At 42.3% G+C, this 24,197-nt stretch overlaps 1 protein-coding gene across 2 annotated transcripts in view; it reads right to left on the minus strand.

Moving 5' to 3' along the window:
- The window catches only part of ZDHHC9 (zDHHC palmitoyltransferase 9), a 47,302-nt gene that overhangs the window by 9,483 nt on the left and 13,622 nt on the right, over window positions 1-24,197 (minus strand). For both annotated transcript variants that reach the window (XM_075836599.1, XM_075836600.1), the window contains exons 2-5: window positions 14,862-15,151; window positions 12,710-12,870; window positions 1,112-1,270; window positions 542-679 (exon numbers count right to left, since the gene is read on the minus strand). In XM_075836599.1, coding sequence (XP_075692714.1) covers window positions 542-679; window positions 1,112-1,270; window positions 12,710-12,870; window positions 14,862-15,028 — 625 coding nt within the window. In that variant the 5' untranslated portion in view covers window positions 15,029-15,151. The remainder of the gene's footprint in view (window positions 1-541; window positions 680-1,111; window positions 1,271-12,709; window positions 12,871-14,861; window positions 15,152-24,197) is intronic.

A 24,197-nucleotide genomic window follows, 5' to 3' on the forward strand; every position in this document is an offset into this window, starting at 1 on the left:
AAGAACAAGACATCTTCCCTGCTTCTTATATAGTCAACATCATTACAAGAACATTTCCAGGGTTAGTGTGTATCTAAGCTTATAACGTTTGATACGGTCTGGGGATCCGTTGTATCTAAGCCTGTGTGAAACGGTCTGCTGAACTGCTGTATCTAGAAATTATCATGTTTTTTATGGTCTGGTGAGCTACTGTATCTAATCCTATCATGTGTGATACGGTCTGATGAGCTGGTGTATCTAATCCCATCATGTGTGATACTGTCTGCTGACTGTGTATCTAATCCTATCATGTGTGATACTGTCTGCTGAGCAATGTATCTAATCCTATCATGTGTGATACTGTCTGCTGAGCAATGTATCTAATCCCATCATGTGTGATATTGTCTGTGAAGCTGTGTATCTAATCCCATCATGTGTGATACTGTCTGCTGAGCGGTGTATCTAATCCCATCATGTGTGATTCTGTTGCCACATTTCCAGATGTGACCGGTTCTAGTCCGGAGGTGCCGCGCGCCGGACAGAGGAAAGTGCCGGGACTCACTCAGAGCAACGTAGACGATGTTGAAGGCAAAGATGTAGATTGTCAGTAGTGATAAGGACAAGATGAAGAGGTAGAAATAGCGATAATTCCTCTTCCCAACACAGTTCCCCACCCACGGGCAGTGGTGATCGAATCGCTCTGAAAAAAAAGAAGCAAAAACCTCCCTGTTAATGCAACTCGTCCTCGTCGCCCAGCGAAGCGCACAATGTTATTATGGGGTCCGGAATCTTCTCAGGAGGGGGATGGGGGGGCAAAGGAAACGAAAACAGGTAGAGACATGGGAAGTTACCAACATGAAGAATTCATATAATATCTCAATCATCTGTAACCTCTGGTGTGGAACCACAAGTCCCAGCATGCCTTGACCATCTGCCATCCTGGAGACATGCTGGAACTTCTGGTTCCACAGCAACTGGAAAGCCAAAGCGTGTAGACCATATCTGCTGATGGCAGTGACAGCCTACATACAATACATCCTATCCACACGCAACGCGTCCCTTCTATATACAATGTGTCCCTTCTATATACAAGGTCCCTATTACACACAATGTATCAGCCGCAGTTACTCACCCACACAATTATCACAGATACTGCAGTGAGAGGCTCGAGGAGGACGGAAGATTTTGCAGGTGTAACAGTATTTCAACTTCACAATCTGATTGTTGATTTGGACGTTTTTAATGCGAGGTGGCGGCCTCTGACCTTGCGGCACATTCCCATTGGCTGCCTCTGAAATACAAAAAGTAACCATATTATAAAGTTGGTTTCGGCTTCATATCCTTGACAAACTGATGAATCTACAGAGTTTACAGACCATTATAAAGAGATTAGTTCCAATGGAGCCCCGACTGACACAAACAATAGGTTTCCGTTTGCATCACCATTGATTTCAATGGTGACGGATCCTTTGCCAATGGTTTCTGTTTATCTCCGTTGTTTTGAGGTTCCCTACATACATGGACGCACAGGCACGCAGGCTCCCTACATACATGGACGCACAGGCACGCAGGCTCCCTACATACATGGACGCACAGGCACGCAGGCTCCCTACATACATGGACGCACAGGCACGCAGGCTCCCTACATACACGGCCGCACGCAGGCTCCCTACATACACGGACGCACAGGCACGCAGGCTCCCTAAATACACGGCCGCACGCAGGCTCCCTACATACACGGCCGCACGCAGGCTCCCTACATACACGGCCGCACGCAGGCTCCCTACATACACGGACACACGCAGGCTCCCTACATACACGGACACACGCAGGCTCCCTACATACACGGACGCACGCAGGCTCCCTACATACACGGACGCACAGGCACGCAGGCTCCCTACATACACGGACGCACAGGCACGCAGGCTCCCTACATACACGGACGCACAGGCACGCAGGCTCCCTACATACACGGACGCACAGGCACGCAGGCTCCCTACATACATGGACGCACAGGCACGCAGGCTCCATACACGGACGCACACAGGCTCCCTACATACGCACACATGCACGCACGCAGGCTCCCTACATACACGGCCGCACGCAGGCTCCCTACATACGCACACATGCACGCACGCAGGCTCCCTACATACACGGCCGCACGCAGGCTCCATACACGGCCGCACGCAGGCTCCCTACATACACGGCCGCACGCAGGCTCCCTACATACACACACGCTCCCTACATACATACATGGACGCACAGGCACGCAGGCTCCCTACATACATGGACGCACACAGGTTCCCTACATACATGGACGCACACGCGCTCTCCTCACCACATGCACTCGTCACAATGGTTTAGTTTGGGCAGTGTTTCTCTGCTTTGTTCTGATAGGATCATGATAATGGCCTGGAGTATACACGGTGGGTTCGTTCATTGTGAATATAAATCTTTACAGGCAGATTTAGGCTGGCACTATAATCAGGGGTTAGGGCATGTGAGGCGGCAGGCAAACAATGGAGGTCTGAAGAAAACGTTGTCCCTCACGAACACAGAAATGCAACTGGTGCACAACTAATGCTTTGTGGTGCGTCACAAGTTATGTCATCACTACCTAAGGTGAATGCCACGTGGCAATATTCTGACCTACACCACTTCAGATTTACCACGTGTGCCTCATAGCATTGTATTATAAAAGTTGCACTGCCTACTTCTATCCAGCAGGTGTCATTGTTGACAAATTAAATCTATAGCCAAACCTCTTGCCATCTATGAACTGCGTCAGCTGGGCAGAAAAACCACAGAAAGAGCCGCACGTCACCTGCAAGTCACTGCAAAACCGTCATCAGACCACATCTTCAAAGTTTACGAATGTGAGGGGGGAAATAAACACTTGCAAGAATCATGTTGGAAACTTTGCAATAGTTTCTTGCAGTAGAAAGAAAATAAAAAAAAAACAGTCCGCTTCTACACGGCAGGATTTATAAACCAAAGCCAGGCGTGAAATAAACCGAAGAAATATCACGGAAAGTTTTGTACTTCTTCCGTGTTTTGGCTTATAAATACTGACGAAAAATACTGCCGTGTGAAAGTGGCCTCAGGAGCCGCTATATCCTAGACACGTGTAGAAGATAATCAGGCTTTACACACAATATAACAAACTATATGGCCAAAAGTATGTAGACACCCCTCCTAATTATAGATTTAAAGGGAACCTGTCACCAGCATTTCACCTATTGAACTCTACTCACCCCTCGCTGGGCGCTGCTCTTAAAAGCTCATTTCCGTTATCCCCTCTCCCAAACTCCTCCTCCGACTGCAAACATTTTGTGCCTTTTATGGTAATAATCCGGCAGTCTAGTTCGTTACACTTCTTATGCCCCCCCCCCCAGCGCCGAAAAACCGGCCCGCCTTGAATGCCAAGATTTATTTTGAGATAGCACGCATGCGCCCGTCATGTATGGTGAGACACCTTTCCCTGCTTCGCCCGGCCCTCAAATCTAGTTACTGCGCACGCGCCACTATGGTGTCCTGTTGTGCGCACGCACCAGAACATCAATGCGCAATAACGGGATTGCGTGTGTGCTGGGGAGAGGCAAGGAGCTGTCAATCAAAAGTAAGGAGGCGGGATTTACTCGGAAAGGCTTGAGGAATGAAGATATGACTTTTTTATGACCATTAGCATATGGCGCGGGAACACTAACAAACTGAATACTAAAAAGGTACAGAGCCGAAAAAGAAGATAAATTATAGGTCACATAAAAATGAGTTTTCATCCACTACCACCAGGTATTGCTGGTTTAATAGGTGAAATGCTGGTGACAGGTTCCCTTTAAAGAGACTGTCACTACTTTATTAATTCCCTATCTCCTAACTAGTCTAATAGGTGCTGATAACTAGTGTGTGATTTTTTTTTTTTTTTTAAATGTTTATTATTTTAAAAGTTATGAGAATTTTTCTAAATATGGCGAATGCGGCTCTAAATAGCCAAATAGGAGGGGACTCTTTCTTTTCACTCTGGCCGATGTAATGTTTAAGTAATGACTGTCCAATCAGCATACAGCTCCTCCCCCTTCCCTGCCCAGCAACACAGCGTGATCATATAGTATACAGCTTCCATTCCACTGTGTTTTCAACTGGCGATATCTCCGGTTGTGTCACAGCTAGAACTGCAATGCTGGGGTTATATGAAAGATTCGAATATCTTCTATCATATGCTACCAGAACCGCTGTTCTAGGTGGTCCTCAGCCTGAGATATGGCTATTTGAAGTGATCCCCATTCCCTCCAGCCTCACACTGTGTGAAGCAGCTTCATGCTGATTGGACAGCATCAGAGGCTGGGAGGAGCTCAACCTCAGGAGAATCGCTGGTGGTGACGCCCACTTGTCTAATAAAGGCTCATTTACATATTTAGAAAAAAGCTTTTGGGACGCAATTTTCACTAGTATTATCAGTGTGACAGCGCTTATTAGATTAGCTGGGTGATTAGGGATTACTAAACTAGTGACAGATCCTCTTTAAGGTTTCAGTGACTTCACACTTCGCCATAAGTCAATTCATTAAATTTCTGATCTTCTCCGGTCACCTGTAAGTGTTATTATCTACTAGATCTGCCCCGGTCAGCTGTAAGTGCTATTATTGTGAAGTGGAAGTGTCTAGGAGTAACAAGAGCTTAGTCATGAAGAGGTAGACCACACAAGCTCACTGATCGGGGCTGTCGAACGCTGAAGCGCATGGTGTGTAAGGCTGGGTTCACATGAGCATGTTCGGTCCGTAAAAGGACGAAACGTATTTCGGCTGCAAGTCCTGGACCGAACACAGTGCAGGGAGCCGGGCTCCTAGCATCATAGTTATGTACGATGCTAGGTGTCCCTGCCTCTCAGTGGAACTACTGTCCCGTACTGAAAACATGATTACAGTATGGGACAGTTGTCCGGCAGCGAGGCAGGGACTCCTAGCGTCGTACATAACTATGATGCTAGGAGCCCGGCTCCATGCAGTGTGTTCGGTCCGGGACTTGGGGCCGAAATACGTTCCGTCCTTTACGGACGTAACATGGTCGTGTGAACTCAGCCTAATAATCACCTCTCCTCTGTTGTATCACTCGCTACAGAGATCCACACGGCCTCTGGTAGTGACATCAGCACAGGACTATGTGCCCGCAGCTTCATGAAACAGGTTTTAATTGTCGCTGCACACAAGAATAAGATCAACAGGCACAATGCCAAGCGGCGGCTGGAGTGGTGTAAAGCACGCCACCACTGTACTCTAGAGCAGCAGGTTCTCTGGAGTGATGAATCACAGCTCACTATCTGGAAGTCTGATGGAGGAATCTGGGTTTTGCGGATGCCGGGAGAACGCTACTTACCTGAATGCATAGCGACAGCTGTAGCATGTGGGGGAGGAGGGGTAATGGTCTGGGGTTGTTTTTTCGGGTTTGGCCTCTATTTTCAGTGAGGGGTTAATGGTACAGCATACAAGACGTTACACAATTATAGCTTCCAATGTTGTGGTAACAGTTTGAGGTTCGGCCCTTTCCTGTTCCAGCGTGCACACAGCGAGCTCCATAAAGACATAGGGTGAAGAGTTTGATGTGGAGGAACTCAAATGGCTGCACAGAGACCAGACCTCAAACCTTCGGATCAATTGGAACGGCGATTACGAGACAGGCCTTCTCCCCAAACATCAGTGCCTGACCTCATAAATGGGCACAAACTCCCACAAATCTTGTGGAAAGCCTTCCCAGAAGAGTGGAGGAGTTATCTGTAAAAAGTGCCCAACTCCATATTAACGCCACCATGATTTTGTAATAAGATGTCCAGCAAGCTCATATAGGTGTGATGGGCAGGTGTCCACAAACTTTTGACATGATAGTGCAGCCCTTACATGAGAAGTCATATGAATCATGATATCAGGGGCCGTCATTGCATTTTAGTTAAGAATCAACTGATCATCTGATAGGACAGAGAACAATCGATGACGGCATTCTGTAAACTTAAGGCCCTATTACACCAGACAATTTCGGCCGGTGCAACGAGCGCCGATCCATAAGACAGCTCTTTAATCGGCGCTCGTTTGCTCCGGTCACAAGGAGCAATGTAGGAGGACGAGCGCTCGTTACTCCAATAGCTCGTCCCCATATATTTATATCATGTCGGCAGCGCGTCTCCATGTTTACACAGGAAGATGTGCTGCCGACAACGATAATATTTGAGCGTTTGCCTGTCCATCGGCTGATCGTTGCCCGGTTTACACATCGCATTCTGTGAACGCTCATTTGCCCTATAACTGGTCAGTGTAAAAGGGCCTTAAAGAATTTATATACTATTTCCTATAAACCTCTGTAACCCTGTTCATTGCCAAGAATTAGGGGACCCAACCGGTTCCCAGCCGGTGAGAAGGACAAGCAGAGACCATTCCCTCTCCATAGCGCAGAACGGGAGAAACCTTTAAGAAAGGATAAATAAATCTAGAAGACCTTTGGAGCCACTAAAAACCTGGCAGTATTTCATATGGTGGTGGTGTAATGGCAGAGGAGGTGCAGGGGGGACATGGTCTTTGTCTCCCCTGCCTTCCCCTTTCTATAGATTATCACCATCAAAGGATTAAAAACGTTTCCAGTCACCTCCATACTGATCATCAGAGAAGCAGAGCAGACGATGACTTCACTCTGTAAACCAAGTCATTTCATATTCTACTTCCCATTGAACTGTGAATCATGTCACTTAACCCTAATTTGAATTTAACGTCATGCTAGTGATGGGTAGTATTACAGGTTGGATAGAAGGAAACAGTCAGATTTGTGAGATCAACATTGTTTTATTATTGCCGGAGGTTACAGTCATAGCAGCGAACGCCAATAAAAATAATAACAGGTCAAACTCAAAATCTTGAATTTGGAGCTCCAATTTGGCAAAAGGCAATTGTGATCGGTAAAATCCACAGCTGAGTGAGAGGTCGGCTGCAGAACTTAAGAAAAAAGGCAAATCTGGTAACATTGTAACCATTTCAGAAGTGGTGCACAGGAGACATAGTCTTGGTCTCCCCTGCATTTTACACTGTAAAGTCTCACATGCTGTGAAAAAGTATTTGCCAATTTCTTTTTGCATATTTGTCACATTTGAATGTTTCAGATCAAAAAACTTTGAATATATTAGAACGATAATCTAAGTGAACACAAAATGCTGTTTTTAAATGAGGATTTCATTTTTTGAAAGAAAAATACCGTTCAGCCCTTCCTGACCCTAGGCGAAAAAGTAATTACCCTTCAGCTACTAAAATCAGCAAGTTAGCCAAAATATAATAGACAATTGGGTTCAATTTCCCTAGCCGCACCCAGGCACGATTACTGCCGGACCTGTTGAATCTAAACATCAATTAAGAACCTGTCTGGCAATGTGAAGCCGACGAGGTCTCAAAAAGCAGCACAAGATGCAAATATAGATACAAAAACAACGTCCTTGAAATCTACCAGTCTGGAAAGGGCCACAAAGCCATTGCTGAGGCTCTGGGACTCCAGCCATTGTCCACTAATGGAGAAAACTTGTAACAGTGGTGAACCTTCCCAGGAGTGGCCAGGCTACCAAAACGATACTAAGAGAGCACGGAAGACTAATCTGGGATTGAAATACAGACCTCACTTGTCTCCGTTAAGGTCAGTGTACACGATTCAACAATAAGAACAAAAAAGCCATAAAAGGCTTGTCTTGCATTTGCCAAGAAACATCTACATGACCCACAAGACTTTTGGGAGAAAATTATGACTGATGACTTAAAAGGTGGAACTTTTTGGAAGACATGGGTTTCATTACATCGGGCTTAAAGCAAACACCACATTCCACCAGAAGAGCATTTCACCAACAGTCAAGCATGGTGGTGGTAGTAGGGGGATCGCCTGACATAGTGGTGGTGGTAGTATGATGGTCTGACATGGTGGTGGTGGGGCCATGGTCTGACATGGTGGTAGTATTAGGGCCATAGTCTGACATGGTGGTGGTAGTAGTAGGGTGATGGTCTGACATGGTGGTGGTAGGGTGATGGTCTGACATGGTGGTAGTATTAGGGCCATGATATGACATGGTGGTGGGGTGATGGTCTGACATGGCGGTGGTGAACGTAATGTGATGGTCTGGGGCTACTTTGCATCTGCAGGACCTGGACAAATTGTCATAATTGATGGAACCACGAATTCTACTCTTCATCAGATAATCCTGGAGATTGTCCGCCAGTCAGTACGAGACCTAAAGCTCAAGTGAAGTTGGGTTACGTAGCAGAACAATGATCTGATGTCCACAAGCAAGTCCACCTCTAAACGGATCACAAGAATCAAAATTAAGGTTTTGGAGCAGTCAAGTTGCTGTGACAAGACCTTAAATTCGGCAGTTCATGCTGCAAAACCCTCCAGTGTAGCCAAATTACAAGAACTCTGCAGAGAAGCGCGCGCCAAAATTCCTCCACAGCGATGTCAAATAATGATCTCAAGTTATCGGACATGTTTGATTTCTGCTGTTACGATCAAGGGCGGCACAACCCATTATTAGGTTTAGGTGAATTACTCTGGACATGAGTGATGGGTTTTGAATAAATCTTTATTCTCAATAAACGGAATGATCATATAGAAGCGGCATCGTGCGATTACTCCGGTCGTCTTTATCTTATATTAAAAAAAATTGGATGATCGGAAACCTTTAAAATGTGTCAAATTAGTAAAAATAGAAGAAATCGGGTGAGGGGGCAAATACTTTACAGCTCTGTGCATTACAACCAGAGCACGAAGTGTCCACTAAGCAGAGCGCGGGGATGACTTCACCTCCTAAACTTATCCGGTTGATTTTCTATTCCAAATCGAGTGATGAGTCAAACAACTTGATTTAAATTGTCAGTAAACATTGTGCAAGAGGTTTGGTATTTCTGGTTGAACCGAGGAGAAGAGACTTTGCTTGCGAGGTCAAATACATTAACCCATAGACTTTAGATATGAAACCCCCCATCATCATTAACTTGCATGTCTGGCTTGGAGAGATGAGCGTTATTTCACTTGAGGGGGGAGATAAAGGGCTGCCACATGGCTCTTGTGCTGCTTATCTCCAGGGATAACAAGGGTTTGAAAGAGAAACATTTTACCCTTGTGCATGTGATGTTGTGGGAAGTGATGGAGGGATGAAACTACATATAAAATTGATACGTTCTTATACATCATAACCAATTTAGGCCATAAATATATTACAGGGGTGGAAAAATTAGGAGCCGGTTTGATTAATATTTTGTTATTAATGAATTCCAATAGACAAACCAAAAAGTTCAGCACCAGCTCCACATTTCTAGGTGCATTGGCGCCGGTGAGGTTTCCAGGCCGGAGGATACAGATTTGCGATTACTATGCATGGGGGAATTGGAGTATATTGAAAATAAAAAAATAAAAAAATCCAGAAACCCTCCATGGACTTTTAACATAATAATAAAAAAAATCTAAATAATAATAAGGCATAAATCCATGTCTGAGAAGCAGTCCTGGGCCCCGGCCACCATATTTCCTTCCCTGTCATAGTATGAATACACTTAGGCCTCATTTACACGAGCGTATGCGTTTTGCGCGCGCAAAAAACGCTGCGTTTTGCGCGCGTATGCATGGCGTATGCACTGCGTATACGCAGCCTTGTTGCGTTTTAAACGCGCAAAAGGCATTTGACAGCTCCGTGTGTCATCCGTGTGTCATGATGCGCGGCTGCGTGATTTTCGCGCAGCCGCCATCATAGAGATGAGGTAGTCGAGGCCCGTCACTGTCCAAGGTGCTGAAAGAGCTAACTGATCGGCAGTAACTCTTTCAGCACCCTCGACAGTGAATGCCGATCACAATATACACCAACCTGTGAAATTAAAAAGACTTTCATACTTACCAAGAACTTCCTGCTTCCCCCAGTCCGGGCTCCCGGCCGTTGCCTTGGTGACGCGTCCCTCTCTTGCCATCCGGCCCCACCTCCCAGGATGACGCCGCAGTCCATGAGACCGCTGCAGCCTGTGATTGGCTGCAGCCTGTGCTTGGCCTGTGATTGGCTGCAGCTGTCATTTGGACTGAACTGTCATCCCGGGAGGTCGGACCGGAGTTATCGGTAAGTCAGAACGTCTTTTTTTTTTTTACAGGTTCATGGATTTTCGGAGCGGAAGTCACTGTCCATGGTGCTGAACCAGTTTAACGCTTTCAGCACCGTGGGCAGTGACTGTCTCCTGACGTCGCGTACCCGAACATTTTTTACCGGTTTCGGTCAAAACGAGTTTGGCCGAACCCGGTGAAGTTCGGTGCGCTCATCTCGAATTTGACACTCCGTTTGGATGTTTGTAACCAGAAAAGCACGTGGTGCTTTTCTGTTTACATTCAGGAGTTTGACAGCTCTTGCGTGATTTTCGCGCATGCAACGCAGGACCGTCAGTGTGGCATGCGTTGTTTTCACGCACCCATTGAAGTCAATGGGTGCGTGTTGCGTGAAAAACGCAAGAATATAGAACATGTCGTGAGTTTTACGCAACGCACTCACGCAGCGCAAAATTCACGCATCGTCTAAACAGCCCCATAGACTATTATAGGTGCGTACGACACGCGTGAAAAGCACGCGCGTCGCACGCGCGTATAATACGCTCGTGTAAATGAGGCCTTAGACCCAGTTTACACAGAGTTATTTTACACAGATTTTGGAGGTGGAAACCGCGTCGGAATCAGCGCCAAAAGACGTCCGAAATCGCCTCCCATTGATTTCAATGGGAGGCGCAGTTGTTTTCCTGCAGCGTTTTTTAGTCGATCGCGGTAAAAAAATTAAAAAAAGCGGCATGCTCTGTCTTGCCGCGGTTTCGCCTCTGACCTGACTAAACCAAGTGTGATTTGTTTATCTGTTATATCTTAATAAAGGCTGGTCATCAAATATTTAGGGCTTATTCACTTGAACGGATAATCGTCCGTCACACGGCTGCATTAAAATCAATGCACTTCTAAGGGACTATTTACGTGGCCGTTTTTGTCCAATTTTTGCCCGTTTTCACAGATCCCTCAATAGACTCAAGTCAATGAGGGATCTGTGAACTTGCATCCCGCACGAGTGTCTAATCAGCTGCGAAAAAAAATTCAGATTTGAGACCCATTAGTGTGAATAAGCCCTTACATGACAAGTTTGGAACCCCCAAAAAATAAAATAAATGGTACGAATATATAAAAAAATAAAATAAAAACACAGTTTTCACTTTTGCAACTATTTCCTGCGAGATCGTCGGGTTCTCCACCAAGTATCATCATGATCTATAATAAGAAAAAGCCTCATCTCAGGTGGTCAATCATTTGCTTCCGCTGCTCCTGATCAGGTCACCGGATGACGTGTAAATTCTACGTTTCACGTCTTTTGCTCTTCAACTTTTTGGAATGTTAAAAATAAGGAAAGATTTATTTAAAAAAACCAGGGAGGTTACAACCTTCTATCTGGTTGAACTCGTTCCCCGCCTCACATACTAAATATAGAGCGTCTTTCAGAAAAATCACATTCCTATTGTGGTTCCCTGTGGGTGCCGCACTGTAAAGGTGGAATCATCTCAGACGTGTTACAACCAGACGCCTCCTTAATCCAAGGAATCTAAATAAGAAAACAAATCAGGAGGCACCCGAGACCGAGACCGGGACTCGTTGTCTTTGTTCTCTGACTAAACCAAAACGAAAAGCTTTTTTTTAATGGGAAGTACGGCAGGAAAAACCGGCTGAGCCAAGGAAATGTCAAGTCTCCGAATAACGTCAGGAATCAGAACAACATCAAGAATCACTGAATTTTAAGGCATTTAAATTGGAGAACTAACATTTTTAAAAGTAAAATAACCAAAACTTATACTGAGACGTTGTAGTTCTGATGCCCGCTAACGGAGGGGCCAATAATATGCCCATGGTATTCTCAGTGGGATTTTATGGATATAGAAGTTGGGCATTGAAGAAGGGCAGGAAAATTATTGTCCAGTTTGAGATTTGCTATTAGGGAAGACCATGGATTGGTAAAAAGACCAAACAAGTGGATTCTCCTTGACTTGAAGAGGTGTCATGAAGAGAACGCTGTCCATGTATGCCATATGGAGGTCATAGAGGACAGTTGCCCGCTTGGGAACACTTTCAACGTGCTGGAATAGAGAGCGGATCTGTAAGAGTGGTTCCCGTTCTGGCGGACTCAAACCTTCCATGTGTTACATAGGCGGCCATTAATTTCAATGGTTACCATGTAATACTACTAATTCCCCTGTAGTGGCCACTGCAGGAGAAATGTCTGACTGGCCGCGGCTTCCCCTGACTCGATCCGCTGTTTGCTAGGGGTGACGGGAGCCGGCCCGCGACAATCAGCTGAACTCCACAGGGGCTCGAAAATAAAAGGGGTTGTGTTTGACTGTCTAAGGTTACCATACACAAAAATTAAATAAAAAAAATTCAAAGGGCTTTAAAGCAGTTGTATGAAGTTCTGAAAACATGGTGGCGCCACTCATGTCCATGGGCGGTGCTTGCTATTGCAGCTCAGCCTTATTCATGAGAATTGGTGCTAAGCTGTAATACCCTAAACCCCCTAAGAACAAGAGTGGCGCTATTTTTAACAGAAAGCAGCCCTGTTTTTCTCATTTCATACAACCACATCAAGGGCATAACAAGTATAGAGGCGTGTGGCATTTTGCTATTCATTTGCACTTTAAAAAGCATTTAAATACATTCAGACTTACCGATCTCCATTTCAATAAAAGCTGCTTCATCTGGCAACGCTCGAGGTATTACTCCGGGGTCACTGAAACTGGTCCGTAGTAACGTGGCCATGGAAAAGAGGAAGAGGACAGCTGCAAACACTGGTATCGCTGGCGAGAGCTGCACGGCCAAATAGCGGCATCTGAACAGGAAACATCGGAAATGGTCATCAGCGACGCAACATATGGCGGTCATATAACACTCCATAAATCCTCCCTGGTCGCCATAAACTACATTTAGAATCCCCCAGATTTAAGAAAAAGGAAAAAAAAACACAGCATTAAATCTAAAAAGAAAAAATGTAAGATTTTTGCTTCCAGCTCATGGAAATTTCCATTATAACCAGGAAGTGGTAAACATGGAAATTCTCAGGATCTCAATTACCAAAATTTGCTAGTGACATTAACCTCTTCATTACGGACAATCTATATATATGACTCACGTCCAGTACATTGTATAAATTACCTTACACAATCATAAAATCAAAAAGTTTTAAATCACTACAGCGCCACCTGGGGGTTATCAGTGGTGCGGTTTATTTTGGATATTTTTTAGCAACGTTTGTGGGTTTAGATCACCACTACGCCACCCCCACCCCACAACAGGACTCCCTATGTAAGCCCACCAGCACCCTTACAATTTATTGGCACACCATGATTGCATTACAATGGCGGCTTGGGGTCTAACAAAGGCCTACAGGTCTGACATATAGGTGTAACTATTAGGTCCTGCCAGGCAATAATACACTGCAATACAGAAGTAAGTTCAAGTCCTACAGTGGGATAAAAAAAAAAATATACAAATAAAAGTCCAATAAAGTTTACAGAAAAAAAAAAAAACAACCCAAAAACAAACAATAGAAAAAAAAATGTAATATATATATATATATATATATTTTGGAATGCAGTGATGAAAAAAAAACAAACAAAACTAGGTCACGCCTGGATCAGGATCAGACAGCCAAGAGTTTTTTTTGTTGTAGTCTGTAAACATAGAGACACAGGTCTGCATGGGAGCTGTATACACAACAGTAGATTTTTTTATTTTTTTTTTAATCAAGAGTTGCTTCATTATTTATAGGAGCAATACAACAATAATTGGTTGCAAAAGCCTACGTACCCTTGAAATTATATTTAATATGAAAGATTCATGACGCACGCGCGCGCACACGCACTTTGAGAAGCCGAGATCCTGAGAAATGTATTAAAAAGATCTGGTTGAATCCCGGGCGTTCACAGACTAAATATCTGGAGGAATGTAATAATGTAAATAGTGATAAGATGAGAATTCTGCTCTACCTGTAAACCAGCGCGTCTCTCCATCCTGCTCCTCCACTTTAAGATAAAAGTTCCTGTGGCTGTAAAATCTTCTAAAACCCGGATCCTACCAGCCGGGTAACAGAACTACCTGGGTGCAGCTCCTATTCCTGGATGATATTTCCATATATGAGATCATTGCAGCGGAGGACACTGGTATCATTAGATTCCTGCATTGTCCCTCCTCAGCCTAACCATAAGGAATCTCATTACGCCTGCGCCGCAGATCTCACGCTGAATCCAATATACGAAAATGGCCATTATAGGCTATAAGCCGGGAATTTCTTGGGGTTTAAAAGATATGGAGTGTGAACGAAGCCTGAAACATACGGCGCTATCAAAGAGAGTCATAAGTAATAAGCAAGAACCAGGAGCCCTGGAAGTGATGATATGTCCCCCAAAGAGCCCCGAGTCTGTCTGGGATTACATGGAGACAGAAGGATTTGAAGACACGACATCCACAGAAAATCTGTGTTTAGTCGTCTAAGAGGTGTGGGACAATGTCCCTGCCGAGTTCATTCACAAACTGTGTGCAAGTGTACCAAGAAGAATTGATGCTGTTTTGAAGGCAAAGGGTGGTCACACCAAATATTGATTTTATTTAGCTTTCTCTTAGAGGATCCTTCGGAGAAAGAGATTGGATCCTGTGGATAGGCCAGTTGGGTAGGGGAGTGGTTTGGCACCTGTGGGTGGAGCCTACCTCTGGCTGGCTGTGATGTCACCACATGTATTATTATTGTTGTTACTAATACTCTTCACAGTAAATTGCAATTTCACCAAAACAAATCTAATGAAGTCAAAATAATGTGACACTCACTCAAAAGCAAAGAAGAGCGAACATGTCCCCAGGATGAGTATGAGCGTCAGGTAGAAGATCCCTTTCTGTCTCGCCATCATGACCCGGCCATCGCAGCAGAATGTATTCTTCCCGGGAAGCTTCTCCCACTTACGAGTCACTTTCTTCCTCACAGTCATGACAGACATGGTGCCACCGATGTAGTGGTAAAGCCTTCAGTAATCCGTGCCGAACTCCACCGGCTCTGCTATCCAAGACTCTTCCACACTGGCCAAGCTGAGCAGGGCAACATATTACACCCAAACACCTTCCTGCGGACAAACAACAAGAAAAATATTCAACATAAAACTACGGCTCTGTGCACATCCGCGTTGGAAGCTCCGTCACAGATCAGGTCAAAAATTATATAAAAAAAAATAAATTAAACGAGCGACATGACCGAAACCCGACAGAATCCATAAATATCAACAGGTTCTGTGAGGCGCTGCTGCTGTCCATTATAAGACTGATTAGACCATTATTATGCAGTTTTTGGGTTTCTATGACTAAACAGAAAAAACAAAAACCCCAGATGTGAACAAAGCCTAATACACATCATATGTCACCTTCAATTACCAGGAGTATACATAGAGAAAATAAGGAGAAGAAGGTCTCATAGAAGAAACCAAAACAGCCCCCTCCTTAACTGGGCTGTAGGAGTACAAGAGGATACAGCAATTGTGTCTCAGGAATATATTCTTGTACATAGGTGGCAGTGTTATCATAGTTATGTACTTGTATATAGTGGGCAGTATTATAGTAGTTATATTCTTGTATATAGGAGCAGTATTATAGTAGTTATATTCTTGTATATAGCGGGCAGTATTATAGTAGTTATATTCTTTGTATATAGGGGGCAGTATTATAGTAGTTACATTCTTGTATATAGGGGACAGTATTATAGTAGTTATATTCTTGTATATAGGAGCAGTATTATAGTAGTTATATTCTTGTATATAGGGGGCAGTATTATAGTAGTTATATTCTTGTATATAGGGGACAGTATTATAGTAGTTATATTCTTGTATATAGGGGACAGTATTATAGTAGTTATATTCTTGTATATAGGGGGCTGTATTATAGTAGTTATATTCTTGTATATAGGGGGCTGTATTATAGTAGTTATATTCTTGTATATAGGGAGCAGTATTATAGTAGTTATATTCTTGTATATAGGGGTAGTATTATAGTAGTTATATTCTTGTATATAGGGGGCTGTATTATAGTAGTTATATTCTTGTATAGGGGGGAGTATTATAGTAGTTATATTCTTGTATATAGGGGGCTGTATTATAGTAGTTATATTCTTGTATATAGGGAGCAGTATTATAGTAGTTATATTCTTGTATATAGGAGGCAGTATTATAGTAGTTATATTCTTGTATATAGGAGCAGTATTATAGTAGTTATATTCTTATATATAGGAGCAGTATTATAGTAGTTATATTCTTGTATATAGGGAGCAGTATTATAGTAGTTATATTCTTGTATAGGGGGGAGTATTATAGTAGTTATATTCTTGTATATAGGGGGCTGTATTATAGTAGTTATATTCTTGTATATAGGGAGCAGTATTATAGTAGTTATATTATTGTATAGGGGGGAGTATTATAGTAGTTATATTCTTGTATATAGGGGGCTGTATTATAGTAGTTATATTCTTGTATATAGGGGACAGTATTATAGTAGTTAGATTCTTGTATATAGGAGCAGTATTATAGTAGTTATATTCTTGTATATAGGGACAGTATTATAGTAGTTATATTCTTGTATATAGGAGCAGTATTATAGTAGTTATATTCTTGTATATAGGAGCAGTATTATAGTAGTTATATTCTTGTATATAGGGGCAGTATTATAGTAGTTATATTCCTATATATAGTTGCAGTATTATAGTAGTTATATTCTTGTATATAGGGGGCAGTATTATAGTAGTTATATTCTTGTATATAGGGGCAGTATTGTAGTAGTTATATTCTTGTATATAGGAGCAGTATTATAGTAGTTATATTCTTGTATATAGGGACAGTATTATAGTCGTTATATTCTTGTATATAGGGGCAGTATTATAGTAGTTATATTCTTGTATATAGGGGCAGTATTAGAGTAGTTATATTCTTGTATATAGGGGCAGTATTAGAGTAGTTATATTCTTGTATATAGGGGGCAGTATTATAGTAGTTATATTCTTGTATATAGGGGGCAGTATTATAGTAGTTATATTCTTGTATATAGGGGCAGTATTAGAGTAGTTATATTCTTGTATATAGGGGCAGTATTATAGTAGTTATATTCTTGTATATAGGGGCAGTATTATAGTAGTTATATTCTTGTATATGGGAGCAGTATTATAGTAGTTATATTCTTGTATATAGGGGCAGTATTATAGTGGTTATATTCTTGTATATAGGAGGCAGTATTATAGTAGTTATATTCTTGTATATAGTGGGCAGTATTATAGCAGTTATATTCTTGTATATAGGGGGCAGTATTATTGCAGTTATATTCTTGTATATAAGGGCAGTATTATAGTAGTTATATTCTTGTATATAGGAACATTATTACATAGTACATTGCTCAGCAAAGTGCTGAGAATATGAAATATGTGCTCCATTCTGAGGCATGACAACATTATATATATATATATATATATATATATATATACACACACACACACACCATCTCAGCAGCATAAGGATCAGCTGATAAAGCCGCTCTTTTCAGGATTCTCCTTCCAGTTACAGCCGCTCATTTCTCCTGGTATAAAGGCGACAATGTTAATAGAAATTCTCCTAAATCCCCATTTTTACATTGCTGTTTCTATCGCAGCATTAAGGCCACATATCAGGACAGTCTCCGCTGCACATCAGGACGGTTATTTTTACTTCTTCTGTAATCTGCCAATCTACACAATGAGAAAATAGGTCACAGCACATGTGGAGCTAGAAATGAAGGATTCTCGGCCGCCCACTGCGGCTTCTTTTAAGAATCTGCTTCTGGAGGTCATTATTGCTGCCAGATGATCCCGGCTCGGGCGCGCACCTCAAGGGTTGTTCTATCGAAGATCTAAAGACGTTACGGGCCCCCGGCTTGTGAAGAGGAGAAAGGCATCGGTTCAATCAGTGATTTGAAGATTAGAAACAAACAGAGAACATGTCCCTTTACTGTATATGAAGGTTTATTAGACTGGGGCCACATAGAGACCGTGAGATGCGCTGAATCACGGGGAAATCACAGCCGGGAACTTCTATCGCTTCCTAGGAGAAGAAAGTTGTATCTGATCTTGCGATTGTCACGGATTGTTACTCTTTACCTGAACCCGAATATTTATTCAATAACATCAATGGTGTCAAAAATGCCCAGAGACAAGTAGATCCTGAGCCGCAGCATTTAAAGGGCTATTCCAGCTGTATGTATTTTTTAAAGGGGCTGTCTAGTTTAAAAAGAAACATTTCCCTGTAAAAGTATTCTAAATTAATATAGGGGATTATCCATACAGGGTGTCGCTCCATACTAGGGAACCTGTCAAGAATCCCTGCTGACAAAAAGGGAATGTCAAAACCGATAACAACACGCACCGATCTCCTTCTTCAGAAGATATAATATTCTCTGCTTATTAATTTCTTGAAACATCCTTTAAAACAGTTGTAGCTCTCTTTTTCTGATACAGAGCTCCAAAGCCCCTGCATAGACAGTTATATGATAGAACCTGGCTGCCTGCAGCCACCACTAGGAGGAGCTCTCACTGCATCCAGATTTATTGTTTAGTTCAATAGGTGCTGCATAAATCCGTATAAAGTCATCTCTGCCTAATTCCAGGCTGGATCCCAGTCCCTACATATAAGGTAAAGTTATTTGGTAAATGTGTTGCAGATCTTGAGTTATGTCCTATTCTCCAGTTACATTCAGAACTGCATCCAAAAATCTGCTGGCTGCCATTTGAGGAAGGACAGTAAAGGACATACACCACCTATTAAAGCGGAGATCCTAAAAACATGGTCCCCTTGTGTAGATGTAGTTTCTGCCTACACTTTACCAATCACAATAGGTCACTATCAGGGGAAGAAGATAGTAAAGTGACGTTTTACAGCCAACAGAAGAATTTTAAATGCAGCTCTGGTTGTGATTGGAGTTTAACACATAACTTAACTCAAGATCAGTATATATGTATCCAATATGTTTCTAATCCCCAAGCTATCTCATCTCGTTAAACCCTTTACAAATGCCCCATTAGGTCATATGGACATCATAGAGGGTGGTCCCCATTGGATAAATAAAAAGCGTTATTCGCTCTATTGGAACCAGTCCATCAATGTGTTACACGCACAGCCACAACCGGCAAAATCAACCCGACCGCGCATATCAGACGATCTGGCGCTTATTATGGAGGTTGTCGGGGAGGGGACAGCCCTTTTATAAGATTCATACAAGGAGCATTTTTCGTTGGCAGTGGACACAAAAAGTTACAATGAGTTATTTTTCCCCTCTACAAATCTATTCAGTAGCGAATATTTACTGACCTGATAAATAAGTAACTGTGACCCTGAGAAGCTGCAAATCACAAACCTCCAAACATCTTAATCGTCTTGTTTCAGGTTCTGTCACTTGTTTACAGAAAGCCATAAAATTGCAGGAATCTTTTGCAAACAAATAAAAAAGTGCAAATGAAGCAAAAATATTTCTATATTAACCGGCTGGAACAAGAGTTTAAAAAGGTCCCAGGATGTCAAAAAGGACATATAATCCGGAGCAGGTCAAAGAGTGCGTTCCCGTCCCATCACAGAACCATAGCATTAATTATTGTTACGCTATTTCTGCTCCAGATTATCGCTTCGCTGTCAGAAGCGCCTGCAAAATGCACAAATCCAGGGGACACTTTGTACTTCCAGATTGGAAAAAAAAAAAAAGGGGGGGGGGACATCATAGGCCCGTATTGCCACAATTTTCATGTAAGCAAACACGAGAAATTAAAATCTAGTGTCCCGAACTTAATGCAGTACTGATAGTAAAATAAATTTGGGAAGGAAAAAAACCAAAAACACATTAAATTATTTTGTAAGCCCAAAATTATGTGTCTAGGTTCTTAGACATTACTTATCCTGTACTGATCCGGAGTTATATCCTGCATTAAACTCCAGAGCTGAACTCACTATTCTGCTGGTGGAGTCACTGTGTACATACATTACTTATCCTGTACTGATCCTGAGTTACATCCTGTATTATACTCCAGAGCTGCACTCACTATTCTGCTGGTGGAGTCACTGTGTACATACATTACATTACTTATCCTGTACTGATCCGGAGTTATATCCTGCATTATACTCCAGAGCTGCACTCACTATTCTGCTGGTGGAGTCACTGTGTACATACATTACATTACTTATCCTGTACTGATCCTGAGTTACATCCTGTATTATACTCCAGAGCTGCACTCACTATTCTGCTGGTGGAGTCACTGTGTACATACATTACATTACTTATCCTGTACTGATCCTGAGTTACATCCTGTATTATACTCCAGAGCTGCACTCACTATTCTGCTGGTGGAGACACTGTATACATACATACATTACATTACTTATCCTGTACTGATCCTGAGTTACATCCTGTATGATACTCCAGAGCTGCACTCACTATTCTGCTGGTGGAGTCACTGTGTGCATACATTACATTACTTATCCTGTACTGATCCTGAGTTATATCCTGCATTATACTCCAGAGCTGCAGTCTCAATTCTGCAGACTACAGAGCTGGCATCTCCCAGCATTCCCTGCTTGTACTGGTGATTTGCATTCTGGGAAGTGTTGTCTTTACACTTGGCATGGTACAGTAATGTCAAAAGGGAAAAACTAATTTCCCCTTTCACTGTAGGAGTTTCCAACAACAACTAGAAAAAAATTGCGTAGTAAAGACAAAAAAAAAAAATGGGACAAATACGGCGCTCCCCTAGGGTCTTAACGTTTTAAACGTGGGTACAGTTGATAAATGGTGAAACATGAAGGCTCAGCTGGTGAAGTGGTACTGAATGGTCGGCAAAACCCAACAGTTTCACATATTTGGTCGTAGTGGACCTTCATACACCGTGGTTTTGTGGCCTCCGGAGCGGACTCTGGGTGTCTGTTCCCTGGGAATAGGGGTCCTCCCAGCGTCCAATGAATGCAGAAAGAAAAAAGCTCCTATATGGGGCGCTCCCGCTGAGAATATATGGACAATCACCATCATTTAATATAGGTTTAATTTTCTTATTTATTCTGAACGAACATATGATATGACAAACACTAATAAAAAGAATTGCTACGCGTTTCGACCTAGGTCTTCATCAGGCTTATTAATAAAAACAAAACAAATGCTTTCCTTTTATATCCATTAAAAGGAAATACTTCTGGGTCAAAGGTGCGGGTGATGGTTCAAAGTGGGAGTGGTAAACTCCCGTTCCTCTGCTGTAAAAAAAAGTATAGAAAAATCGGTTTCAATTAATATTAACCATGAACTTTCTCGTTTTCAAGTATGGGCAATATGGAACCTTCAAGTATTATAAATGAATACTCAAAAAATTAATATTAAAATGGCTTTAATAGTTTGTGTTCACCAGATATATAGAGCGAAAACGAAAAAATGTGTTATATGCTGAATATACTGTTAGCGTCTTTATGGTCATAGACTCAGTATATTCAGCATATAACACATTTTTTCGTTTTCGCTCTATATATCTGGTGAACACAAACTATTAAAGCCATTTTAATATTCATTTTTAGAGTATTAACTTATAATACTTGAAGGTTCCATATTGCCCATACTTGAAAACGAGAAAGTTCATTGTTAATATTAATTGAACCGATTTTTCTATATTTTTTTACAGCGGAGGAACGGGAGTTTACCACTCCCACTTTGAACCATCACCCGCACCTTTGACCCAGAAGTATTTCCTTTTAATGGATATAAAAGAAAAGCATTGGCTTATTTTATTAATAAGCCTGATGAAGACCTAGGTCGAAACGCGTAGCAATTATTCTTATTAGTGTTTGTCATATCATATGTTCGTTCAAAATAAATAAGAAACCTATTCTCCATTATGGTGATTGTCAATATATACCCACCGGGAGCGCTCCGTACAAGAGCTTTTTTTCTTCATTCTACTCTGCAACTAGAAATATAGTGACCAGAGCCCTGGACTTTAAGATTATTATTATCAGTACATGATGAGTGATGTAGTGTATTTACAAAGTGACTGAATGTTTTATGTAGGATTGTACCTATATATAACGTAATATGAGGTACAAAGGTGAACCTACAACTTAAAATCAATAAGATTTATGGGTTTTAAGTTGCATTTTTTTTTAATGTTCCTATTGATTTCTATTTGAAAAATAAATTAGATTGTAAGCTCCTATGTAAATACAATCTTTACACAGACTTTCTGTAAATAAAGCACGATGACTAATTTAGATGATTATCATTGGTGCTGTATATCATTAGTCTTCAGAAACTGAACAAAAAGGCTTCAACCGGATGGACCCGTTTATTTTAAAGGGAGTCTAAGATTTTCTAACAAAGAAGACGATGCACCTGCCCCCCCCCCCCAAATACAGGATCAGCCTACCTCTATGAAACGACATCCCACCATTCTAGATCATGCTTAGCTGCAGATTTGCCATTCAGAAGTCTGAAAAGGCTGGGTAACAACCCTTGTTATCACCCAACTTTCCCAAGAACAGATAATCGCTACATTTAAAAGAAACTTCACATAGGAGGACTAAGGGATTTATATTTAAAAGTCATTATATTATGTCCCCTTTAATTATACTTTATACTGACCAGCAATTCTATTACCGGATTCAAGTAGAATCATAGGTCAACCATATCAAATAATTAAAGGGAATGTCCACCTTTTAGATCTTCGATCTTTTAGAATACTTAGGTCGGAGCTTTGTTTTTCTGTTACAAAGTTCCAAATCCTTTTTTCCCCTCCACAGTGAGAGATACATGACAAAATCTGGCTTCCTGCAGCCACCACTAGGGGGAACTACTAAGCAACTGCAAGGACTAATTGTTGAACTCAAATGTTTAAACAGTGTGCCGCGAGCTCCCCCTAGTGGTGGCTGCAGGCAGATTGTACTTTATCATGTAACTGTCTATGTAGAGGATTTAGAGCGCTCTATCAAAAAAACGGAGGTCTGAGCCCTATAAAGATAAATTTAGAAATTAATCAGTTCAGAATGTTAAAACTCTTTAGATTAAAAGAACATAATTCTGTTCCAGGGTGGACATTTGCTTCAAGTCGAAGGATTTACAACATTGCCCACAAGGGTTGATAAAATTGCTTGTGATATTATTTCTCATAGGGTAAAGTTGAAGGTGCAGCGCACTTGGGATTTTAATGTGATGTCATGTCGGTGTGAAGACTAAGGGTAGAGACAGACACATGGCGGCTCCTACCCGGCCAGGGAATGGTCGAGAACCGTGCCCACCTGCGGTTAAACTGCAACTCAGTGAGGTTTTCAAGCACATTTTTTTCAGGTAAACCGCAGGGACCGCTACATGTGTCCCTACCCTAAATCCCTAGAAGAGTTTGACCCCAGGTGATTTGGGTAACGTGCTCCCAGTATTAGTAATGTCTGTGCAGCCCCGTCTTTCCTCATTATTCTGCTGTCAGACCGAGATTTGGGTGACGGTTATCTAATCCCCCTCAGCACCCAGTAATTATGGCGATCGTCATACACAAGCTCGTTCTGGCAGCGAGGTTCATTGTGAATATCATGTCTCACCGGGACTTATAAAATGTCTGTAATGAGCTCCGTGCAGCGTCTATTCCCCATATGTTACTGTAGGATCCATCATTAGTGATGGTAATAAAATATCCTGCGCGCCCTGCAATAGATGTATGTGGGCACCCAACACAGAGGGAAACCATGGACCATTAAAAGGGAGACGTCAGCAGAATTGACCCTCGAACTCTTAACACTGCTATATAGGTGCTGGGGTAACCCCATGATTGGCATCAGTATACTGGAGAAAATAATCTATTATTCGCTCACGTGCCCTATGCTAATGATTCATTAAGTGTCCGCTGGGCGTTCTATTATCTGTGAAGTGTCCTGCGTTATCTTATCAGCGGCAATCCCTCCCGATTGACGTGCTTTTCAGTTTGTGGTAGCCTCAAAATTGACCCCTCATCTGATCAGTGGCCTAGGTTGCTGCCTGCTCTGATGCTCCCCCATGTTTTACACTGCAGCTCAGCTCCATTAGGGCACAGCTATGTTCAGTGACACCAGTTTAGCACCAGTGTCTATTGGAGTCTGAGGTAGCCTAAAATCAGCT

This window comes from Rhinoderma darwinii, chromosome 8 (assembly GCF_050947455.1).
Source record: "Rhinoderma darwinii isolate aRhiDar2 chromosome 8, aRhiDar2.hap1, whole genome shotgun sequence".
Lineage (NCBI taxonomy): Eukaryota > Metazoa > Chordata > Amphibia > Anura > Rhinodermatidae > Rhinoderma > Rhinoderma darwinii.